General features: G+C 42.2%; 1 protein-coding gene across 1 annotated transcript in view; it reads left to right on the forward strand.

Moving 5' to 3' along the window:
• Positions 1-952: 952 nt before the first annotated feature.
• The window catches only part of HGSNAT (heparan-alpha-glucosaminide N-acetyltransferase), a 46,105-nt gene continuing 26,670 nt past the window's right edge, over positions 953-20,387 (forward strand). Inside the window, exons 1-5 of the mRNA XM_032618365.1 lie at positions 953-1,137; positions 8,290-8,405; positions 12,248-12,384; positions 12,602-12,723; positions 15,526-15,595. Coding sequence (XP_032474256.1) covers positions 1,035-1,137; positions 8,290-8,405; positions 12,248-12,384; positions 12,602-12,723; positions 15,526-15,595 — 548 coding nt within the window. The 5' untranslated portion in view covers positions 953-1,034. The remainder of the gene's footprint in view (positions 1,138-8,289; positions 8,406-12,247; positions 12,385-12,601; positions 12,724-15,525; positions 15,596-20,387) is intronic.

Below are 20,387 nucleotides of genomic sequence, written 5' to 3' on the forward strand. Positions count from 1 at the left end.
CAAAGTTATCAAGTCATTCAATATACAGAGAAGTATAAAAAATAATATAGAGAGCACGCATAAATCTATCACCCTACCTAAGCAATAACTTCTCTGGCTGAAGCCCACCGTGAAGCTGGACCTCAACATTGTGCCTCCTCCCTATTCCCAGCCACGGCTTAAATTCTGTGTTTAACTTTCCATATGTATCTTTATACTTTTATTACACATGCATATAAGCCTAAACAACATACCTATTTTGCTTGCCTTTACACTTTATGTATGATATTACAAAGATATTTCTGCAACTTGCATTTCCCTCTCAGCCTTATTTTTGAGATTCATCCGTGTGGACACAGGTAAGTCTAGATCATTTCTATTGCTGTATGCATTGCACCACAATTCATCCATTTTCTCCACTGATGGACATTTAGATCATTTACAGGTTCTTGCAGTTTCAAACCACTCTGCCTCAAGCATGACTGGATCTGCCCTTCATGCGTATGTTAGTTTCCCCGGGCGCAAAGCTAGGAGTGTAACCGCGGGGTCATCGTGCCTGCGAGCCTTTAACTTCATCCGGGACAGGCAACCAGCGCTTCCAAGTGGTGGTAACACACGGTGGCTTTTATGTCGCAACTCTCCCTCTGGATAGCAAACGCCTTGGGGGCTGGGACTCAGAACAGTGGACAGAGGACACTAACACCCGTTTGTATGGCGAATGGCTGGACGCAGGGATTCAGCGTAATGTCGCTCAGCGGGTGGTGAGGGACCGCGGAGCGGCGGCTCGGGGCCTGCGGGGCCCTCTCTTCCCGACGCGACGCGTCTCTCCTCAGGACAAAAAACACCCCAAAAAACCAAAACCCTGCGCAGCGGCTCCGGGCGCGGTGAGCTCCCCTCCCCCGGAAGATCCGCCCCCGCCCCGCCCCCGCGGTGGCTCGCGCCCCGCCCCCGGGGCCGAGCGCCGGGCGATGACGGGCTCGCGGCCGTGTGCGGCCGAGCAGCGCGAGTCCCGGGAGCGCGGCGGCGGCGGCGGCGGCGCGGGGGCGGCGGGCGGAATGAGCGGGACGGGGGCCGCGGGCCGGGCGCTGGCCGCGCTGCTGCTGGCCGCGTCCGTGCTGAGCGCCGCGCTGCTGGCCCCCGGCAGCTCCCCGACGCCAGGTGAGTGCGCGCTCCGGCCGGGCCCGCGGGGCGGCGACTGTCCCTCCCCGGGGCGGCGCGCGGGACAGCTCTGGAGGAGCAGCGCCCGGAACTCGCGTGTCGTTTCCGCCGCGCTGTCGTGGCGGGGCCGGGGCTTGTGCACGGAGGCCGACCCGCGGGAGGACGCAGGAGGGCGGGAGTGGCGCTCCTCGGGCTTCATGGAGTGCCTTTGACCCGGAGACCTGTCGCCCCCTAATGCAAAGCTGATCGGAGCCGGGCCGGCGCCCCGCTCCGTCCGCCGCACGGAGGGGTTGCGGGAGACCCGCCGGAGCCGCGGCCCGAGCGCGCAGCTCCGTGCGCGGCGGGACGGAGAGGCCGGCTCGGCTGTGCTGGGCTCCGGGGTCACCGCGGCCCGGGCCGGGGGCGCAGCGGGAGCGCGCGGGAGGCGGCGGGCGCGGGAGCTGGCGGCCGAGGCGCGGGGTCGGATCTCGAGCGAGCCTCCCCGGCCCGCTGGGCGGTTCCGCTTCCATGGTGACGGGCGGAGCGCCGGGGCTGCGGTCTGCAGGGGCGCCCCGGGCGAGGTCGGCGGCCTGGGAGGGCTCGGGGGGATCGGTGCTCATGTCCGGCAGGGAGGAGAGGAGAGGTGAACCTCGGCTCAGCGAGCGTTTCCCCAGCTTGCCTGGTCTCCGAGCTCGCCAGGGAAGTGGAAAAAAAAAGGCAAATTCCAGGGCCTCCCGCTAGACTCCTTGGACGAGGACCCAGGGCCCTAGAAGATCTCAGTCCCAAGCCCCTCCCCAGGGGATGCTGTGGTCGAAGGTCAGCCCTTGGGATCAGCCAAGGGCCGCAAACCCGGTTCGGTCAGTGTTGGGGAAGGTCTCCTTATCACCTGGGTAGCTGGGGGCCACTTGCCTCTGCTCCCTTCATCCCATCACCTTTGTATCAGAACGCGGGGTTTTGGTGTCAGCGTGTGTGGTTCAAACTGCCCCTCCTCCTCAATCAAATGTTGTAGGGAGAAGACAAAATCAATTTTGAAAAAGCATCTTAGCTGATTACGTTTAATACAGTGTCTCCCCCGCCCCCGAGCTCAGTCTCGTCACTCCCTCCCTTTTATAATCGAGCAACGGACCTCAAGGGGTTACATAATCTGCCCTGTCACAATTTGTCAGAGACTGAACCCGTACAACGCTCTATTTTTGTGCTTTAGCATCAGTTAATACTGATAATTATTGTAGGAAAAAGGTAAGTTTCTAAGCAGTGATTCTGTGTAGTGAGGGAGAGCGTACTAGTAGCGTTCTGCAGCCATCAACTCCCGAACCTACACAGAGCAGTGTTGCCAGGTCAGCCAGGCTTTTAGTGCCACCTGGAGGCCAACTTTGGGCGGGACAGATTCCTACTAAGAACTCCACCTTTATATGATTTGTGGACTCAAGTTTACTTGAAAAGAAAAAAAAAAATTAAGTACACTATGTCTTTTCAGATATGCTCAGCAAAGACACTTACGAGCAGGGAGCTAGAACCAGAAATTTAAGTATTTGGAAATGAAGTAAAAGCCTAATATGCGAGCAGTACAGTTACTTGGGCACTATTGAAACGTGACTTTGTTTGGTTTATTTCCTCACCAAGACATTGTAGACAGGAAGAGGGAATTGTCTGTTGTATGTAATGCTCCTTGAGGCTGCCCTGGTATTTCTTTTTATTTTAAATATTTATTTGCCTGTTTGGTTGCACAGGGCGAGTTGCGGCAGGCGGGCTCCTTAGTTGTGGCACGCAAACTCTTAGTTGCAGCATGCATGTGGGATCTAGTTCCCTGACCAGGGATCGAACCCTGGGCCCCCTGCATTGGGAGCGTGGAGTCTTAACCACTGCACCACGAGGGAAGTCCCTGCTGTTGGCAGCTTTTTCTAGAAACTGAGCATCAGTTTCAATTTCGGCGTCATATTGGATGGCTTAGGAATTTCGTCCTTTGTGTTTGTGTGTGTGTGTGTGTGTGTGTGTGTGAGTATGTGAGTGATACAGACTACACACTCATTGGGTTTTTAAAAAGTTTATTGTATTGAACTATAGCTGATTTATAATGTGTTCATTTCTGCTGTATGGCCAAATGATTCAGTTATACATATATATACATTCTTTTTCACATTCTGTTCCATTGTGGTTTATCACAGGATACTGAATATAGTTCCCAGTGCTCTATAGTAGGACCTTGTTGCTTATCCATTCTATATATAATAGTTTGCATCTGCTAATCCCACAGACTCATTGGTTTTTTTAAAAAATGCTCAAATAATGTAAAAAGGTACAAAGATGTCAGAATCCCCTGGCCTTACACTCACAGTGTCTGTTGCTGCTGTTTTGAGGAGGATAATAAGTGTTGATGAGGGTGTGGAGAAAAGGGAACCCTCCTACACTGTTGGTGGGAATGTAAATTGGTGCAGCCACTATGGAGCACAGTTTGGAGGTTCCTCAAAAAACTAAAAATAGAACTGCCATATGATCCAGCAATTCCACTCCTGGGTATGTAACTGAAGAAAATGAAAACATTAATTCAAAAAGATACGTGCACCCAGTGTTCATAGCAGCATTGTTTACAATAGCCAAGATATGGAAGCAACCTAAGTGTCCATCAACAGATGAATGGATAAAGATGTGGTACATATATACAATGGAATATTACTCAGCCATAAAAAAAGAATGAATGAAATAATGCCATTTGCAGCAACATGGATATGAGGGTATTATACTAAGTGAAATAGGTCAGAGAAAGGCAAATACTGTATTGTAATTTATATGTGGAATCTAAAAATAAAATGAATGAATATAACAAAACAGAAATAGACTCACAGATATAGAGAACAAACTAGTGGTTACCAGTGGGGAAAGGAAGGGGGGAGGGGCAAGAACGAGGGTAGAGGATTAAGAGATACAAACTGCTATGTATAAAATAAACTACAAGGATATATTGTATAGCATGAGGGATATGGCCGATATTTTATAGTAACTTTAAATGGAGTATAATCTATAAAAATTTTGAATCACTATGTAGTACACCTGAAACTAATATATTGTAAATCAGCTATACCTCAATTTAAAAAATACAAAAAATAAATCATACTGGTTGGGCAGAGATTCTGATTTAATAGGTCTGGGGTGGAGCCAGGGCATTGGTATTTTTTTGTTTTGTTTTGTTTTTAAATTATGTATTAATTAATTTATTTATGTTATTATTTTATTTATTTATTTATATTTTATTTTTGGCCGCGTTGGGTCTTTGTTGCTGCATGCGGGCTTTCTCTAGTTGCAGCGAACGGGGGTTACTCTTCATTGCAATGTGTGGGCTTCTCATTGCAGTGGCTTCTCTTGTTGTGGAGCATGGGCTCTAGGCACACGGGCTTCAGTAGCTGTGACATGTGGGCTCAGTAGTTGTGGCTCCTGGGCTCTAGAGCGCAGGCTCAGCAGTTGTGGCACACGGACTTAGTTGCTCCGCGGCATGTGGGATCTTCCTGGACCAGGGCTCGAACCCATATCCCCTGCATTGGCAGGCGGATTCTTAACCACTGCATCACCAGGGAAGTCTGGTTTTGTGTTTTTTTTAGCTTGCCAGGTAATTCTGATGTTCAGCTAGCATTAACCCTTCATACAACCTTATATAAAATAATATTGATGACAATTAAGAGCCTTCAAAGTCTGAAATTCACATGGAAAGATTAAGCATGAAACAAGAACCGTATTCCACCCACCACTGAAGACTCATAGAAGTATGAATAAAAACAGTAGTTACTACAGCTCTGAAGGGATGATGCTGTATAGAACAATTACGGAGGAAAAGGTCAACAGCTAGTGACTATAAATTTGCAAATGGAAGCTCTCAAACCTGGACAAGGGAGATGAAAAAGAGAAATACTTGAAAACATTATGACAAGTATGACAAAGGATTTAGTATCACAGGGGCTAAGTGGTTAAATAAGCATTCCAACAATTCACAGGAAAGGAAAGTACTGATAGTCAACATTTGGAAAACATGTTTGAACTTGCTAATTGTCAGTTCAGAACTAAAATAATAAGGAAATTATATTTTCTATACATCGGGCTAAAACGCAAGGGAAAAAATTAAACTGGCCCAGCTGCTAGGGAACAGATCTGCTTAGTCTCAGGAGACTGGGAGCATAGAGGTTAGGTGCTGGCCAGACTGGTGAGTCGGTCTGGTGGGTGACCTCTCCAGGCCTCCCATACCTCATCCGGAGGCTGGAGACACCAGCAGCTGTTTCACGAGGCTGTTGGGACCTGGAGCACAGTAAGTGTGTCGTTTTCGGTGTCACCTGGGAGCCGATGAACACCACAGTTGTCTTTATAAACCGGCACAGTTAAATTGTGAGAGGAATTTGGCTAAACATATCAAAAACTATTTAAAAAGCTATTTTTGATTGAAAATTTCACTCCTGGAAGTTCATTCTTAAGGAACTATGTTGAAAGAAGAGCATGTTGATTTTCAGATGTCTATAGCGCCGTTTTTATATAGGATATAGCATCATTTCTTATAATTGGAAAAAAGGGGAGTGGGGGGAAATTGGAAATAAGGTTAAATGAAAAGAGAAGAAACAACTTTTCAAAATATTTAACCACATGTTCCTGATTCTGACGAAGCCCCTCTTGTCCCCTGCATTGGTTGGATGTGGCCCAGGTCATTATAATCATCATTTGTTTAACACTTACTTTGTTTGAGGTTCTCTGTCAAGCACTTTGCTTGTGTTATCAATTTTAGCCTCCCCAGCAATCCTCCGAAGCACACACTGTTATGACCCCTAATTTATTGTTGAGGATGCTGAGGCAGGGTGGGGTCCAGATTCAAGTTGGCCCAACGTGGAGTCCACACACTTAACCCACCATGTTATACTCCTGGTCTCAAACGCTGCTTCTGCTGGCCGCTCGCCATAGGGCGACCAAAGAGCAGAAAAAGTGATTGATGAAGCTTTGTTTAGCCTGGAAGGGAAAAAAAGCCTCAGTAGATTATTAAAAGTTATATACTCTGTGTTTTCGCTTCACTGAGAGCTAAATAAGGGTAAATTAGGATGAACGCTAAAAATGAGGGATTTAGGCTGGCTGCAGTGAAGAATTTTCTGAATTAACCAGATGAGGTACTGGGGAGCCCTGAATTAAACTTTCATATTACAAAATAAAAGAGGCTAGATTATTACCTTTCTGGTTGTGTTATTAAATAGTTTCCCTTAACCCTTACACTGTTGGTGGGAATGTAAATTGTTACAACCACTGTGGAGAACAGTATGGAGGTTCCTTAAAAACCTAAAAATAGAGCTACCATGTGATCCAGCAATCCCACTCCTGGGCATATATCTGGAAAAAAACATAATTTGAAAAGACACATGCACCCCAATGTTCATTGCAGCACTATTTACAATAGCCAGGACATGGAAGCAACCTAAATGTCCATCAACAGAGGAATGGATAAAGAAGATGTGGTATATATATACAGTGGAGTATTACTCAGCCATAAAAAAGAATGAAATAATGCCATTTGCATCAACATGGATGCAGCTAGAGATTATCATACTAAGTGAAGTAAGTCAGACAAAGACAAATATCATATGATATCACTTATGTGGAATCTAAAAATAAATGATACAAATGAACTTATTTACAAAACAGAAATAGACTCACAAACTTTGAAAACAAACTAATGGTTACCAAAGGGGAAATATGTGTGTGGAGGAATAAATTAGGAGTTTGGGATTAACATATACGCACTACTATATATATGTATATATAATAGATAATTAACAAGGCCCTACTGTGTAGCACAGGGGACTCAGTATTCTGTAATAAGCTACATGGGAAAAGAATCTGAAAAAGAATGGATATATGGGGACTTCCCTGGTGGCGCAGTGGATAAGACTCTGTGCTCCCAATGCAGGGGGCCTGGGTTCGATCCCTGGTCAGGGAACTAGATCCCACATGCATGCTGCAAGTAAGAGTTCACATGCCACAACTAAGGAGCCCACCTGCTGCAACTGAGGAGCGCACGTGCTGCAACTAAGGAGCTGGCGAGCTGCAACTAAGGAGGCCACCCGCCACAACTAAGACCCGGTGCAACCAAATTAATTAATTAATTCAAAAAATAAAGAATGGATATATGTATATGTATAATGGAATCACTTTGCTCTACACCTGAAACTAACACAACATTGTAAATCACCTAGACTCCAGTATAAAATAAAAAATTAAAGAAAGTTTCCCTTTTTTTCTTTTGCCTAGAAGCTAGATGGTGATTTCTCTTTCATATAATATAACAGATATGGCCCAGTTGATCTGGATGAAACACTTTGCTTTAACTTTAGCCAATAATAGTTCACTGTTTTCCTACCAAACTGGCAGACTGAAAGGTAGAAGATGCATCATCCTTATGGTACCCTGAGAGCATCTGGTAAAGTGATGAGCTCTAAGCCCAGGGAATATGGAGCAGTGGCTCTTTCTGCCCTTCAGACTTACCCTCTCTCCTTCTCCGCCTCACGTCTGCCATGGAAACCAGGAGATGCAGAACTCCAAACAAAAGTGACATCAGGCAGAGCTTCTCGGACTGTAAAGGGCGTGCGGATCCCCCAGGAACACTGCTGCTCTGCGCGTCCTGACTCCCTAGTCTGGGGTCCTGCAGGTCTTAAGAGCTGCCCGTCCCAGCTCAGAGCTGAGTGATGTGGGCCAGGAAAGTTGGAGCTTTGGAATCACGCAGATTGGGTTCATGTCAGTGATTTCACTGAAAACCTCTGTGGCCATGGGCAGTTATGTAATATTTGTGGGCCTTAATTTCTTCATCCGTAGGATGGAGAAAATACCTAGCTCATGAGGTTGTCATATTATCAAATAGAAATTACATGGAAACAACTAAACTTGGTGCCTCTCACACCTTAGTACTTGGTGATTGTAAGATGCGAATGGTGTTGATTGAATCCTTGTTTGTAGTAGAGGCATGTGTGTGGAAGGGAACTGGGTGCGTGTGTGCATGTGCACATCCGTGTGGACACGGCATGAGGGACGAGAGACCCCAGGCGTTTGAGAAGCGCTCCTGAGAAGCCACTTTCCACTCTGATGCACTTTGTCTCTGACACATCTTTCAGGTGCCTAGTTTTTCTTTTTCTTTTTTTTCTTTTTTCTAATTCTTACCAGACTTAGGAAAAAAAAGGCCCTTGGAGCTGAAGATGGACCAGGCTTTGCTGCTCATCCATAATGAACTGCCTGGGACAAACTTGACCATCTACTGGAATTTCGATTGCTGTTATCATGTATGTGCTGCGTGCTTGATCACAGTTGTGTTTGCTTTGGGGCTGGTTTGATATGGCGCCAGTGCTGTCAGACCTGAAGCCCTTCACATGTTAGCCTCAGCTTTACAGGTGAGGAAACAAACAGGCTAGACAAAGACTCAGAAGAAATTCCATCACGGAGGATGCCTAGCAATGGGGCAGCATCCCTTTTTTATCTTTTCCCTGCCCATCTTTTTCAAACCAGTTTCTGTGATGAGCAAAATTGATAGACATGTTTTTTTTGTTTTTCGTTTTTTTTTTAATGTGACGAGCATTCTTTCATTCCACAATAAGAGCATAAACCAGATCTGGGCCACTTGCTCCTTTCTGCCACCTCTTATAGCCTGTACCCTCAGAGTCATTAATCAAGGGGCCTAGAGTGGGACAGGGCAGCCACACCACTGGTTTCAAGTTGCAGAGCGGTGATGCACTAGGATGGGGTCTCAGCAGGATTTCACACTCCCTTTTGGAGTCCATTCAATTTGATCCCTTATGAAGCCTGAAGTGATAGACGTGTTTTGACTCCTCTGCCCACTGCATAACCCTCCTGCTGGACCAGAGAAGGAAGGCGTGAGACACGGGGCGGGGGCGGGCAGGGCGGGGCGGCTGAGGCCCTTCTGAGGATAAAGGATTTTATCTGAAGGTGTACGACCTTGTTGCTTTTTAAGGACAGGGCTATTCTTCCATCTAAAATGAAATAGTCTTTACTTCCAGATTGAGAGCTTCAACGTACCACCTTCAGAGGAGGAATTTTAATGGATAGTGACCTGTTTAGTGTAAATAGCTTTTTAAAAAAGAAAACAAATTTTAAAAGTCCCCAGTGTAGGTATCAGCTAGAAGATGATGGAGCAGTACATGACACCTCCTGTAAAGTTAAGTGAAACACAGAACATCGGTAATATTAAAAAGGTAGGTCAAGACCAAGAAAACAAGAGGGACCTAAAAGGACCTTAAATTAAGTAGAAAAAATCAATAACTTCAAAAATATCTGTAATGTATTTAACAAAACATCAATCATGTGTTGTCAAACGAGACTAAACACAAACGGCAGAGATTATACTTTCTGCAATTTCCTACCTCTGCATAACAAAAAAATACTAATAGGAGAGAGAATACAGACGTAAATGTCACAGAAAAATCTTTGACCTGGCCAAAGCAATTCTTATGAAAATTTGTGCCTAAATGTTTCTAACAGTAAAGATAATGTTAATACAAGTTGCAGCTGCTGTTTACTGAGGGCCTGCTCTGTTTTAGATACGTTATATCTCATTTAATCCTCACAGCAATCCAGGAAATACCTGGATTCTGCAGATGGTGATGCTGAGATTAAGAGCAGGAAAGTGACTTTATCCCAGGTCCCCCCGCTGTCACGTGGCAGCGCTGGGGTCCTCACCCCTCAGTCTAGCTTCAGAGTGTGTCCGCTTTCCTTTCTGGATCCTGCTGTATGTTAATCAGGAAGAAAAGGGGAAATGAAAAGCTACTGAGTAAGGATCTCAAGGTCTTGGAAAGCAGTGTCATCATCCAAACAAGAAAAAAGGAAGCAATAAAAACAGTAACTGTGGAAACTGCAAAATGAGAAAAAAAATGGGAATAAGAATGAGCCAAGAGATGGTTTTCTAAAATAAAAGTCACACATACTCTGTAATGGCCTCTATGGGAAAAGAGCCTAAACAAAGAAAAAGAGCGGATGTAGGTATACGTGTAACTGATTCACGTTGCTGTACACCTGAAACTATAACACAGCATTGTAAATCAACAGTACTCCAATAAAAATTTGAAAAATTAAAAAATAAAAGTCACACAATTGATAAATTATTGATACATTTAAGGGAACAATGGAGATTAATAAAATTAGAAATTATATGTCAACAGAAATTGAAATAATTATGGTCCAATGAACAGTTAAGACTGATCAATTTAAAGTACAAAAATTGATTGATTTCCTTCAAAAAATATAATATGAAGATTGATTCAAGAAATTGAGGACATAGATCAGCAACTGATTAAGAAATCTGGAGAGTTGTAATGAATTTCTCTACCTAAAAATAGGTCATTTTCTCCTGCATTTTCAAATAATAAATAATTCTTAATCTATATAAACTGACCCTAAATATAACAACAATAAAAAAAATGATGGCTTAGTATCTGATTCATTCCGCAGGGTGTTGATCTTAAAATCTAGCCAAGACATGACAGAAGATGCAGGTCAATCTTTCTAATTAATGTGGGTGTAAAAATCTTAAATAAATTATCAGGTAGAATAAGTTGGCATATTGAGAGATTTATGATGACTTATATTTTCATCTTGAGGAATCTATAAGAGGTCATATATATGGACAATGATAAAATTTTAATGGGAAGATTATAGGCTAAATGGAGAAATAGCCAATGCATGCTGATGTGACACCTAAACGTAGGAAAAATGGCAATACTTCCCAAATTAATTTATACATTCAACACAGTTGCTTGTGGATACTTTATAGAAGCTGCATAAAAATAATTCCAAAATGTCTATGAAAAAGTAAGTGTGCAAGAGAATCAGAGGATGGCCCAAAAGGAGAATGGACAGTACGGAGACTTGCTGTACCAGATAAGAAGTATCACAGAGCACGGTCGTGAACGTAGCCAAAAACGATAAATGAAGACCAATGGGCCAAACGAAGTATAAGAAGTAGAATCTAATTTATGTAAGAATTTAACAGCTAAAACCATGGGAAAGGTATTTAGAATTATGGGATACCATCTATCAAATACCCCAAGTGGATTCAAGTAAAAAAAAAACAAAACCCACAAATTTAACAAATACTAAAAAATGCAGAATACATTGTTAAACTCATGAAGCCATAGAAGAAAGAACAAACCAGAGTAGTATGACTCTGTAAAACTTTAAAAACAGCAACATAATAAGATGAAAGCACTAGAGTGGGGAAGCGTTTGAGAGAGTTAGAAGTTTCATGTTACAGTGTACGAGGACAGATTTCTAAGATTCTGTTTGAGGGAATTGAGTGTCTACCAGGTGGTTCACACCATAAGGAACATAAAAGAGCAAAAGAAAATTGAATTATTTAATCTACTTCTAATTTAAAATGTAATCTTAATGCTGTGGTATCATAAACACCTAGTACCTGAACAAAAGGAAGAATGATATGAAGTCCTGGTAAGTCTGATGAGAAATAAATCTATTGTAATTTCTCTTATGTGAGTGCTATTTGGCCACGTGTAACAAGAACCATTAAAATGATTATTTTTTTAATCCAGTAATCTCATTTTTGGAAATTTGTCTTAGGGAAAGAATTTAAAGGAATAAGAACATCATGTGTAGACCTTTTAAAACAATATAATTTATATAAATTATAAATATAAGTAGATTTATATTATTATATATCATATAATTAAATTATATATCTTCCAAAACAATATAATGTATATAAGTTATATACAAAAAGATAAAACGAGCTTTGAAAGCAGCCTAAGTATTCATAGCGATAGTATTTGATGGAATATAATGCAACCATTAAAAATTATAAATATGCAAATTAGGTAGAATCATGGAAGTTTATTTGTTAAATAATATTAAGTAAAACCATCGAATGCAAGATTAAAGGGATGCTGTATTTGTTAATTATGTGAAGAATGTACCTATGAATAAAGATTATGTAGTTCCATAGCAACACCTAGTTATGTAGGCAAATTTTACCTAAATTATTGAAGTGTAAAAGTTTTCTATAAGCGTGAAGGAAAAGTTATCTCAGGTCTTCAGTTGGATACCCAGCAACCACAGACTGTCAAACCCCTAACACCTGGCCTGTGCTTGGATCGTGTAGTGCCTGCTCCAGGTCCTGGTCGACGTCTCCCAGAGCAGGAAACCCGGGGAGCCCAGCATTGAGGCTGTGGCTGTGAGCACCCAGCACGGATCCATCCTGCAGCTTAATGACACTGCGGCGGAGAAGCAAGTTTGTAGGTTTGTACCTGCTATGATGTGACCTACTGACACCTGTACTTTCTCTCTACTACTTTTTTCCTGTTTGGGTTTTAGCTTCTTCTCTCAAAATATCTTTCTGTGTCTTCCCTGATCTGCACCCAGGAATGCCTGTCACTCTGCCTGGGTGACATTACCAACATCCAACTGCTTATTTCCTAACCTAATGATGTTTCTTCATTTTCCCTAATCTTTGTAGGCTGGAATACAAATTTGGGGAATTTGGAAACTATTCTCTCTTCGTAAAGCACACCCACGATGGAGTCAGTGAAATTGCATGTGACCTGGTCGTTAATGAGAAGCCAGTTGACAGTAACCTTCGTACGTACATGCTCTTGGTTGATTTTTATTTTTAAAAAATATTTATTTATTTGGCTGCTCCAGGTCTTAGTTGTAGCACGCAGGCTCCTTAGTTGCAGCATGCGTGTGGGATCTAGTTCTCTGACCAGGGATCAAACCTGGGCCCCCTGTACTGGGAGCACAGAGTCTCAACCACTGGACCACCAGGGAAGTCCCTCTTGGTAAATCTGCATTTTCAACGGTTTTACTTTTTGAGTACTGTTAGCGACATTTCGGGTAATTTAAATCCTGGATTATAGGTTGTCTGTCTCACTTAGTTATGGCATATTTATAATATATTTATTGTGTCATTGGTGTAGACCAAGAAAATTGTGTGACATACAAAAAATTATTTGATGTATCAACATATTCTCATAGTTATTTACTGTATTATGAAGTATAAATAAGCCAAAAAAATTAATGCAGTGGAAAGAAACTAGAAATAAGACAGTTGACTGTCAGGTGTCTTTCTTTGTTTTAGGATTTAGGGTACAGTGTTTCCTGTATGTGTCTCTGACTGTCCAGAGGTCCCCTTGGGTTCAGGAGGGATCGTTTGTTCTCTAATAACTCCACTGGAGAAAAATCTGTCCCTCCAAGCCCCCAGTAGATAGTATCAGGAATCCCTGGGGCTGTTCCAACAATAAGTACTGTCCACAGTGACACTGTTGAAGACTGTCAGAAGAACACTGGTAAGAGCCAATGTGAAAGAGTCAACGCGGGATGATTTAATCATTAAAAGAAAATGTAATTGACGGAAACACGTTGCACATACAAAAACCAGTGAGTTTACTATGAAGCTAAAAAGCACAAGGCCCCCTCCCCCAACGAAAACAATATTTTGGTTGCCTTTGAGGGTAACAAGGACACCTGGTGTTAACTGATGATCCTGGTGAAGGCAGGATCATCTCTCCTGCCTTTCCTGTTTTGACTATATCTTAGGGTAATGAAATAGTCCTAGGTGATGAGGGTAAATTCTTTAGAGAAGGAATCGAGCTAATAATGTGGCAGAATATTTTGCAACGCCCATTGAAGTTACTGATTTAGGCAAAAGCCATGAGTGGATGGAACCATCCAATGAAAGGGGAACTTTACCCGGGAGGGGACAGGCCTTCACCAGCTGAATGCGGGCATCGGGCACAAGGTCTGAAGCAGGAGGTGCTCCTGATGGGACGTGGTGGGAAAGACACAGCACCTCCGACGCGTTCCTGCCGGAGAAGTGGGACTTCTCGGCCAAGGCTTTACAGCTAACTTCCCATTTATAGAACGCACGGAGGATAGAGGAACAGGTTCAGTGACACCAGGCGAGGGGTCCTGGCAGATCTAGACCTCGAATGAGGTGCCCTGATAGGAGACAGCCAGCCTCGTGTAAATCAAATCAGTGGCTGTGGACCAATGCATGGAGCTTAAGACACGTTAACAATGCAGGCAAGATGCGAGCCTTGCTTGGATCCTGATTTGAACACATGGACTACAACACACATTTTCGAGACAACTAGAAAAATTTGAATATGGACTCAGCGTTCGCCAGGGAGTTACTAATTTTGTATGACATTGTGCTTATACAGCAAAAGGTCCATTCTTAAGAAACTTTTAATTTTGAAATAGTTTTAGACTCACAGAAACGTTGCAAAACAGGGTTTGCATATACCCTTCGCTCAGCTTCCCCTAAGCCCCTAAACTATATAATCACAGTACCGTGATTCCACGTACAGTGATTGAAACCAGGAACGTCATGCACACAGCGCTACGAACTGAGCTGCGGAGTTCTCAGATTTCTCCAGTTGTCCTACTTGTGTCCGTTTTGTGTCCAGGGTCCCACAGAGCATTTAGTGATCAGGTCTCCGAGGCCTCCTCTAATCTAACCTCATGGCCTCTAATCAGCCTTTCTTGGTCTTTCACGACCTTGACACTTTTGAAGAGGACTGGCCAGTTATTTTGTTACTTTGGTTTGCTTGCTGCCTTCTTGTGACCCAGAAGGGGCCGTGTGTCTTCGGTAGCATCCTACAGAAGAGATACAGTGTCCTCCTCAGGGGGTCACGTAAGAATTGCATGACGTACATAGAGATACATCCTGAAGATGTGGGAATGAAATAGCTTGATGTCTGGGATTTGCTTAAAACACTTCAGGCGGAAAAAAAAAAAAGGGTGAGTAGTAGTAGTAGATGAAGCAAGAGTGACAATGTTTGATATTCTAGAATCTAGGTGACAGCTATATGTGGGTTTATTGTACAGTTCTCTGTACTTTTGTGTATGTTTGATATTTTTCATGATGAAAATTAGCGCTTCCCTGATGAAGAGTATTCTCAGTTGTTAATAAGAAATTTCACATAAGGATATAGGCTTTTCCTTCATACGTTTCCATTTTTATTTGTTTGCCTTTTTCTTTTTTTTGTTTGCGGTATGCGGGCCTCTCACTGTTGTGGCCTCTCCCGTTGCGGAGCACAGGCTTCAGACGCGCAGGCTCAGCGGCCATGGCTCACAGGCCCAGCCGCTCTGCGACATGTGGGATCTTCCCGGACCGGGGCACGAACCCGTGTCCCCTGCATCGGCAGGCGGACTCTCAACCACTGCGCCACCAGAGAAGCCCCCTTTTTCTTTTTTTAATTTTAAAATTTGTTTTACTGAAGTAGTTGATTTACAATGTTGTGTTAATTTCTACTATACAGCAAAGCGATTCAGTTATATGTATGTATACATTCTTTTTCATATTGTTTGCATTTTTCATTTACTGATTCGCTGTGATGACATGACCGCTTTTGGTGATGATATGTTTTATTTTTGCAGCTGTGAGTATCGCATTCCTTGTCGGCCTGGTGCTCATCATTGTGGTGTCCTTTCTAAGGTTTGCGCTGAGGTAAGCAGGCGTTGGGGGGGGGCACACTGGGGAAAATAGAATACAGAATAACTGTATTCAGAAAGGGTACTTTGACCGTTATTCCTGGATTAAATGAAAACTTACTGTGTCCACCGTGTCCAGTGTAGTCCTAGGCATTAGGGATTCAGTGTCAAATAAGAGATGGTCCCTGACTTCAGGGAAATAATAACCTAGTGTGAATGGCTCTCTGCCTTCAATTCTCCCACGTGGCTGAAGATGTAGAAGAAAATACTTGAGCAATCATTATTTCCTGACAGACTCTCACATCCTGCCACGTAGCGCATGGAAGAGGCCTGTGATGGGCTTGGGAGGTGCTGCCACACTGACTGTCTTCCTCCTCTTGGCTCTGAACCCAGAGGCCACGCCTCTGGTCCAGCTTCCCAGCTCCTGCGGTGGGGACCTCCGACCTCAGGGTGGACTCTCCCTTGGTTAGGGTCAGCCAGCTTGGAGAGGGGATTCCTTCTCCTGCCTGGTAAACAACGATTCTGGTGAGTGGATTTGCGGACTGCAGAAGGAAAAGAAAGTGAAATAGACCCAGGCCTGGCACGTCACCTTGCCAAGGGGTGGTCTTGCCTCTTAAAAGGAATAAGGTTGAATTTTCACATGCTCAGCTGGTTACGGTCTCAGGAAAGACCATGAGATTTTATTGGTGAGCCGGATCCAAATTGGAAGAAAAAACCTGCTAGCCTGGGGAAATCCTGCACCTTTGGGGAGTTTATCACTCTCACCCTTTAGGGATGGAGTGCAGTCCATAAAGAGGAGTTGCATTACTTTGGTGATAAGATGTAAATGGTCTTCCAGTTTATTAGAGTGTTTTCATTTGGTGCTTTGGATGTGAATGTGTCTATTACATGATGTTTAAAGTGGTAGATAGCTGATATCAGACTCCTGCAAAGAGAAGAATCCCACCTTGCCCCACTGTGGAATTGAAACTTCTTCTACATGTGATTCTCCCTTTGCAGCCTGTGGGCACAAAGCTCTTGTGGGGAAAGCAAGAGTGCCTTGTACCTTTCCCCATCACTTTCCAGTGTGCCCATGGAAGCCCAGGGAAGTTCAGATTTGTCTGAACCAGAAAAGAATCTGAAAAAGTAGTAAGAATACAGCGTCTTTCTCCTTTTCACTTGGGGAACAGGCATGTACAAGAAAATAAGTGCTTTTTTTAATTTTAATTTTTAAATATCTTCTTTTACCTTTCCTTAGATGGTTCTGTTTTCAAGTTTTTCATGTGATGGTGATGTTATTAGTGCTGGATAAACTAGAAATGGGAGTTGAGTTATAAGGGAAAAAAGAAATTAAAAATATAAGCAATGGGTATATGGAACATGTTTGGATATTGACTTGAGCAATTAAACTGTAAAAAAGACAGGCAAATTGAACTTGCTATTTGACAATATTGAGGAATTGTTGATAATATTCTTAATGAGGTAATAGAATTGCAGTATGTTTAAAAATAAAGAGTCCTTATCGTTTTCTTTTTTTAACATCTTTATTGGAGTATAATTGCTTTACAGTGGTGTGTTAGTTTCTGCGTTATAACTAAGTGAATCAGCTATACATATACATATATCCCCATATCTCCTCCATCTTAACGTCTCCCTCCCACCCTCCCAATCCCACCCCTCTAGGTGGTCACAAAGCATGAACTGATCTCCCTGTGCTATGCTGCTGCTTCCCACTAGCTATCTATTTTATATTTGGTAGTGTATATAAGTCCATACCACTCTCTCACTTCGTCACAGCTTACCCTTTCCCTCTCCCCGTGTCCTCAAGTCCATTCTCTACATCTGCGTCATTATTCCTGTCCTGCCCCTAGGTTCTTCAGAACCTTTTTTTTTAGATTCCGTATATATGTGTTAGCATACGATATTTGTTTTTCTCTTTCTGACTTACTTCACTCTGTATGACAGACTCTAGGTCCATCCACCTCACTACAAATAACTCAAATTCGTTTATTTTTATGGCTGAGTAATATTACATTTTATATATGTGCCACATCTTCTTTATCCATTCATCTGTCGATGGACACTTAGGTTGCTTCCATGTTGTGGCTATTGTAAATAGAGCTGCAATGAACATTGTGGTACATGCCTTTTTTTGAATTATGGTGTTCTCAGGGTATATGCCCAGAAGTGGGATTGCTGGGTCATATAGTAATTCTGTTTTTAGTTTTTTAAGGAACCTCCATACTGTTCTCCATAGTGGCTGTATCAATTTGCATTCCCACCAACAGTGCAAGAGGGTTCCCTTTTCTCCACACCCTCTCCAGCATTTATTGTTTGTAGATTTTTTGATGATGGCCATTCTGACTGGTGTGAAGTGATACCTCATTGTAGTTTTGATTTGCATTTCTCTAATGGTTAGTGATGTTGAGCATCCTTTCATGTGTTTGTTGGCCACCTGTATATCTTCTTTGGAGAAATGTCTATTTACGTCTTCTGCCCATTTTTGGATTGGGTTGTTTGTTTTTTTGATATTGAGCTGCATGAGCTGCTTGTAAATTGTGGAGATTAATCCTTTGTCAGTTGCTTCATTTGCAAATATTTTCTCCCATTCTGAGGGTTTCTTTTCATCTTGATTATGGTTTCCTTTGCTGTGCAAAAGCTTTTAAGTTTCATTAGGTCCCATTTGTTTACTTTTGTTTTTATTTCCATTTCTCTAGGAGGTGGGTCAAAAAGGATCTTGCTGTGATTTATGTCATAGAGTGTTCTGCCTATGTTTTCCTCTAAGAGTTTTATAGTGTCTGGTCTTACATTTAGGTCTTTAGTCCATTTTGAGTTTATTTTTATGTATGGTGTTAGGGAGTGTTCTAATTTCATTCTTTTACATGTAGCTGTGCAGTTTTCCCAGCACCACTTATTGAAGAGGCCGTCATTTCTCCATTTTATACTCTTGCCACCTTTATCAAAGATAAGGTGACCATATGTACATGGGTTTATCTCTGGGCTTTCTATCCTGTTCCACTGATCTATATTTCAGTTTTTGTGCCAGTACCACACTGTCTTGATTACCATAGCTTTGTAGTATAGCCTGAAGTCAGGGAGCCTGATTCCTCTAGCTCCATTTTTCTTTCTCAAGATTGCTTTGGTTATTCGGGGTCTTTTGTGTTTCCATACAAATTGTGCAACTTTTTCTTCTAGTTCTCTGAAAAATGCAATTGGTAGTTTGATAGAGATTGCATTGAATCTGTAGATTGCTTTGGGTAGTATAGTCATTTTCACAATGTTGATTCTTCCAATCCAAGAATATGGTATATCTCTCCCTCCGTTTGTATCATCTTTAATTTCTTTCATCAATGTCTTATAGTTTTCTGCATACAGGTTTTTTATCTTCTTAGATAGGTTTATTCCTAGGTATTTTATTCTTTTCCTTGCAGTGGTAAATAGGAGTGTTTCCTTAATTTCTCTTTCAGATATTTCATCATTAGCATATAGGAATGCAAGTGATTTCTGTACATTAATTTTGTATCCATTGAGTAGCTCTAGTAGTTTTCTGGTGGCATCTTTAGGATTCTCTCTGTATAGTATCATGACATCTGCAAACAGTGACAGTTTTACTTTTTCTTTTCCGATTTGGATTCCTTTTATTTCTTTTTCTTCTCTGATTGCTGTGGCTAAAACTTCCAAAACTATGTTGAATAATAGTGGTGAGAATGGGCAACCTTGTCTTGTTTCTGATCTTAGAGGAAATGGTTTCAGTTTTTCACCATTGAGAACAATGTTGGCTGTGGATTTGTCATATATGGCCTTTATTATGTTGACGTAGGTTCCCTCTGTGCCTACATTCTGGAGAGTTTTTATCATAAATGGGTGTTGAATTTTGTCAAAAGCTTTTTCTATTTTTATTGGTATTATCATATGGTTTTTATTCTTCATTTTGTTAATATGGTGTGTCACATTGATTGATTTCCGTATATTGAAGAATCCTTGCATTCCTGGGGTAAACCCCACTTGATCATGGTGTATGATCTTTTTAATGTGCTGTTGGATTCTCTTTGCTAGTATTTTGTTGAGGACTTTTGCATCTATGTTCATCAGTGATATTGGCCTGTAGTTTACTTTTTTTGTGATTATCTTTGTCTGGTTTTGGTATCAGGGTGATGGTGGCCTCGTAGAATGAGTTTGGGAGTGTTCCTCCCTCTGCTATATTTTGGGAGAGTTTGAGAAGGATAGGTGTTAGCTCTTCTCTAAATGTTTGATAGAATTTGCCTGTGAAGCCATCTGGTCCTGGGCTTTTGTTTGTTGGAAGAGTTTTAATCACAGTTTCAATTTCAGTGCTTGTGATTTATCTGTTTATATTTTCTATTTCTTCCTGGTTCAGCCTCGGAAGGTCTTGCTTTTTAAGAATTTGTCCATTTCCTCCAGGTTGTCCATTTCACTGGCATATAGTTGCTTGTAGTAATCTCTCATGAGCCGTTGTATTTCTACAGTGTTAGTTCTTTTTCATGTCTAATTCTGTTGATTTGAGTCTTCTCTGTTTTTTTCTTGATGAGTCTGGCTAATGGTTTATCAATTTTGTTTATCTTCTCAAAGAACTAGCTTTAGTTTTATTGATCTTTGCTACTGTTTCCTTCATTTCTTTTTCACTTATTTCTGATCTGATTTTTGTTTTTTTTCCTTCTGCTAACTTTGGGGTCTTTTTTTTTTTTTGTTCTTCTTTCTCTAATTGCTTTAGGTGTAAGGTTAGGTTGTTTATTTGAGATTTTTCTTGTTTCTTCAGGTAGGATTGTATTGCTCTAAAATTCCCTCTTAGAACTGCTTTTGCTGCATCCCAT

The sequence above is a fragment of the Phocoena sinus genome, chromosome 21, assembly GCF_008692025.1.
Source record: "Phocoena sinus isolate mPhoSin1 chromosome 21, mPhoSin1.pri, whole genome shotgun sequence".
In the NCBI taxonomy this organism is placed as follows: Eukaryota; Metazoa; Chordata; class Mammalia; order Artiodactyla; family Phocoenidae; genus Phocoena; species Phocoena sinus.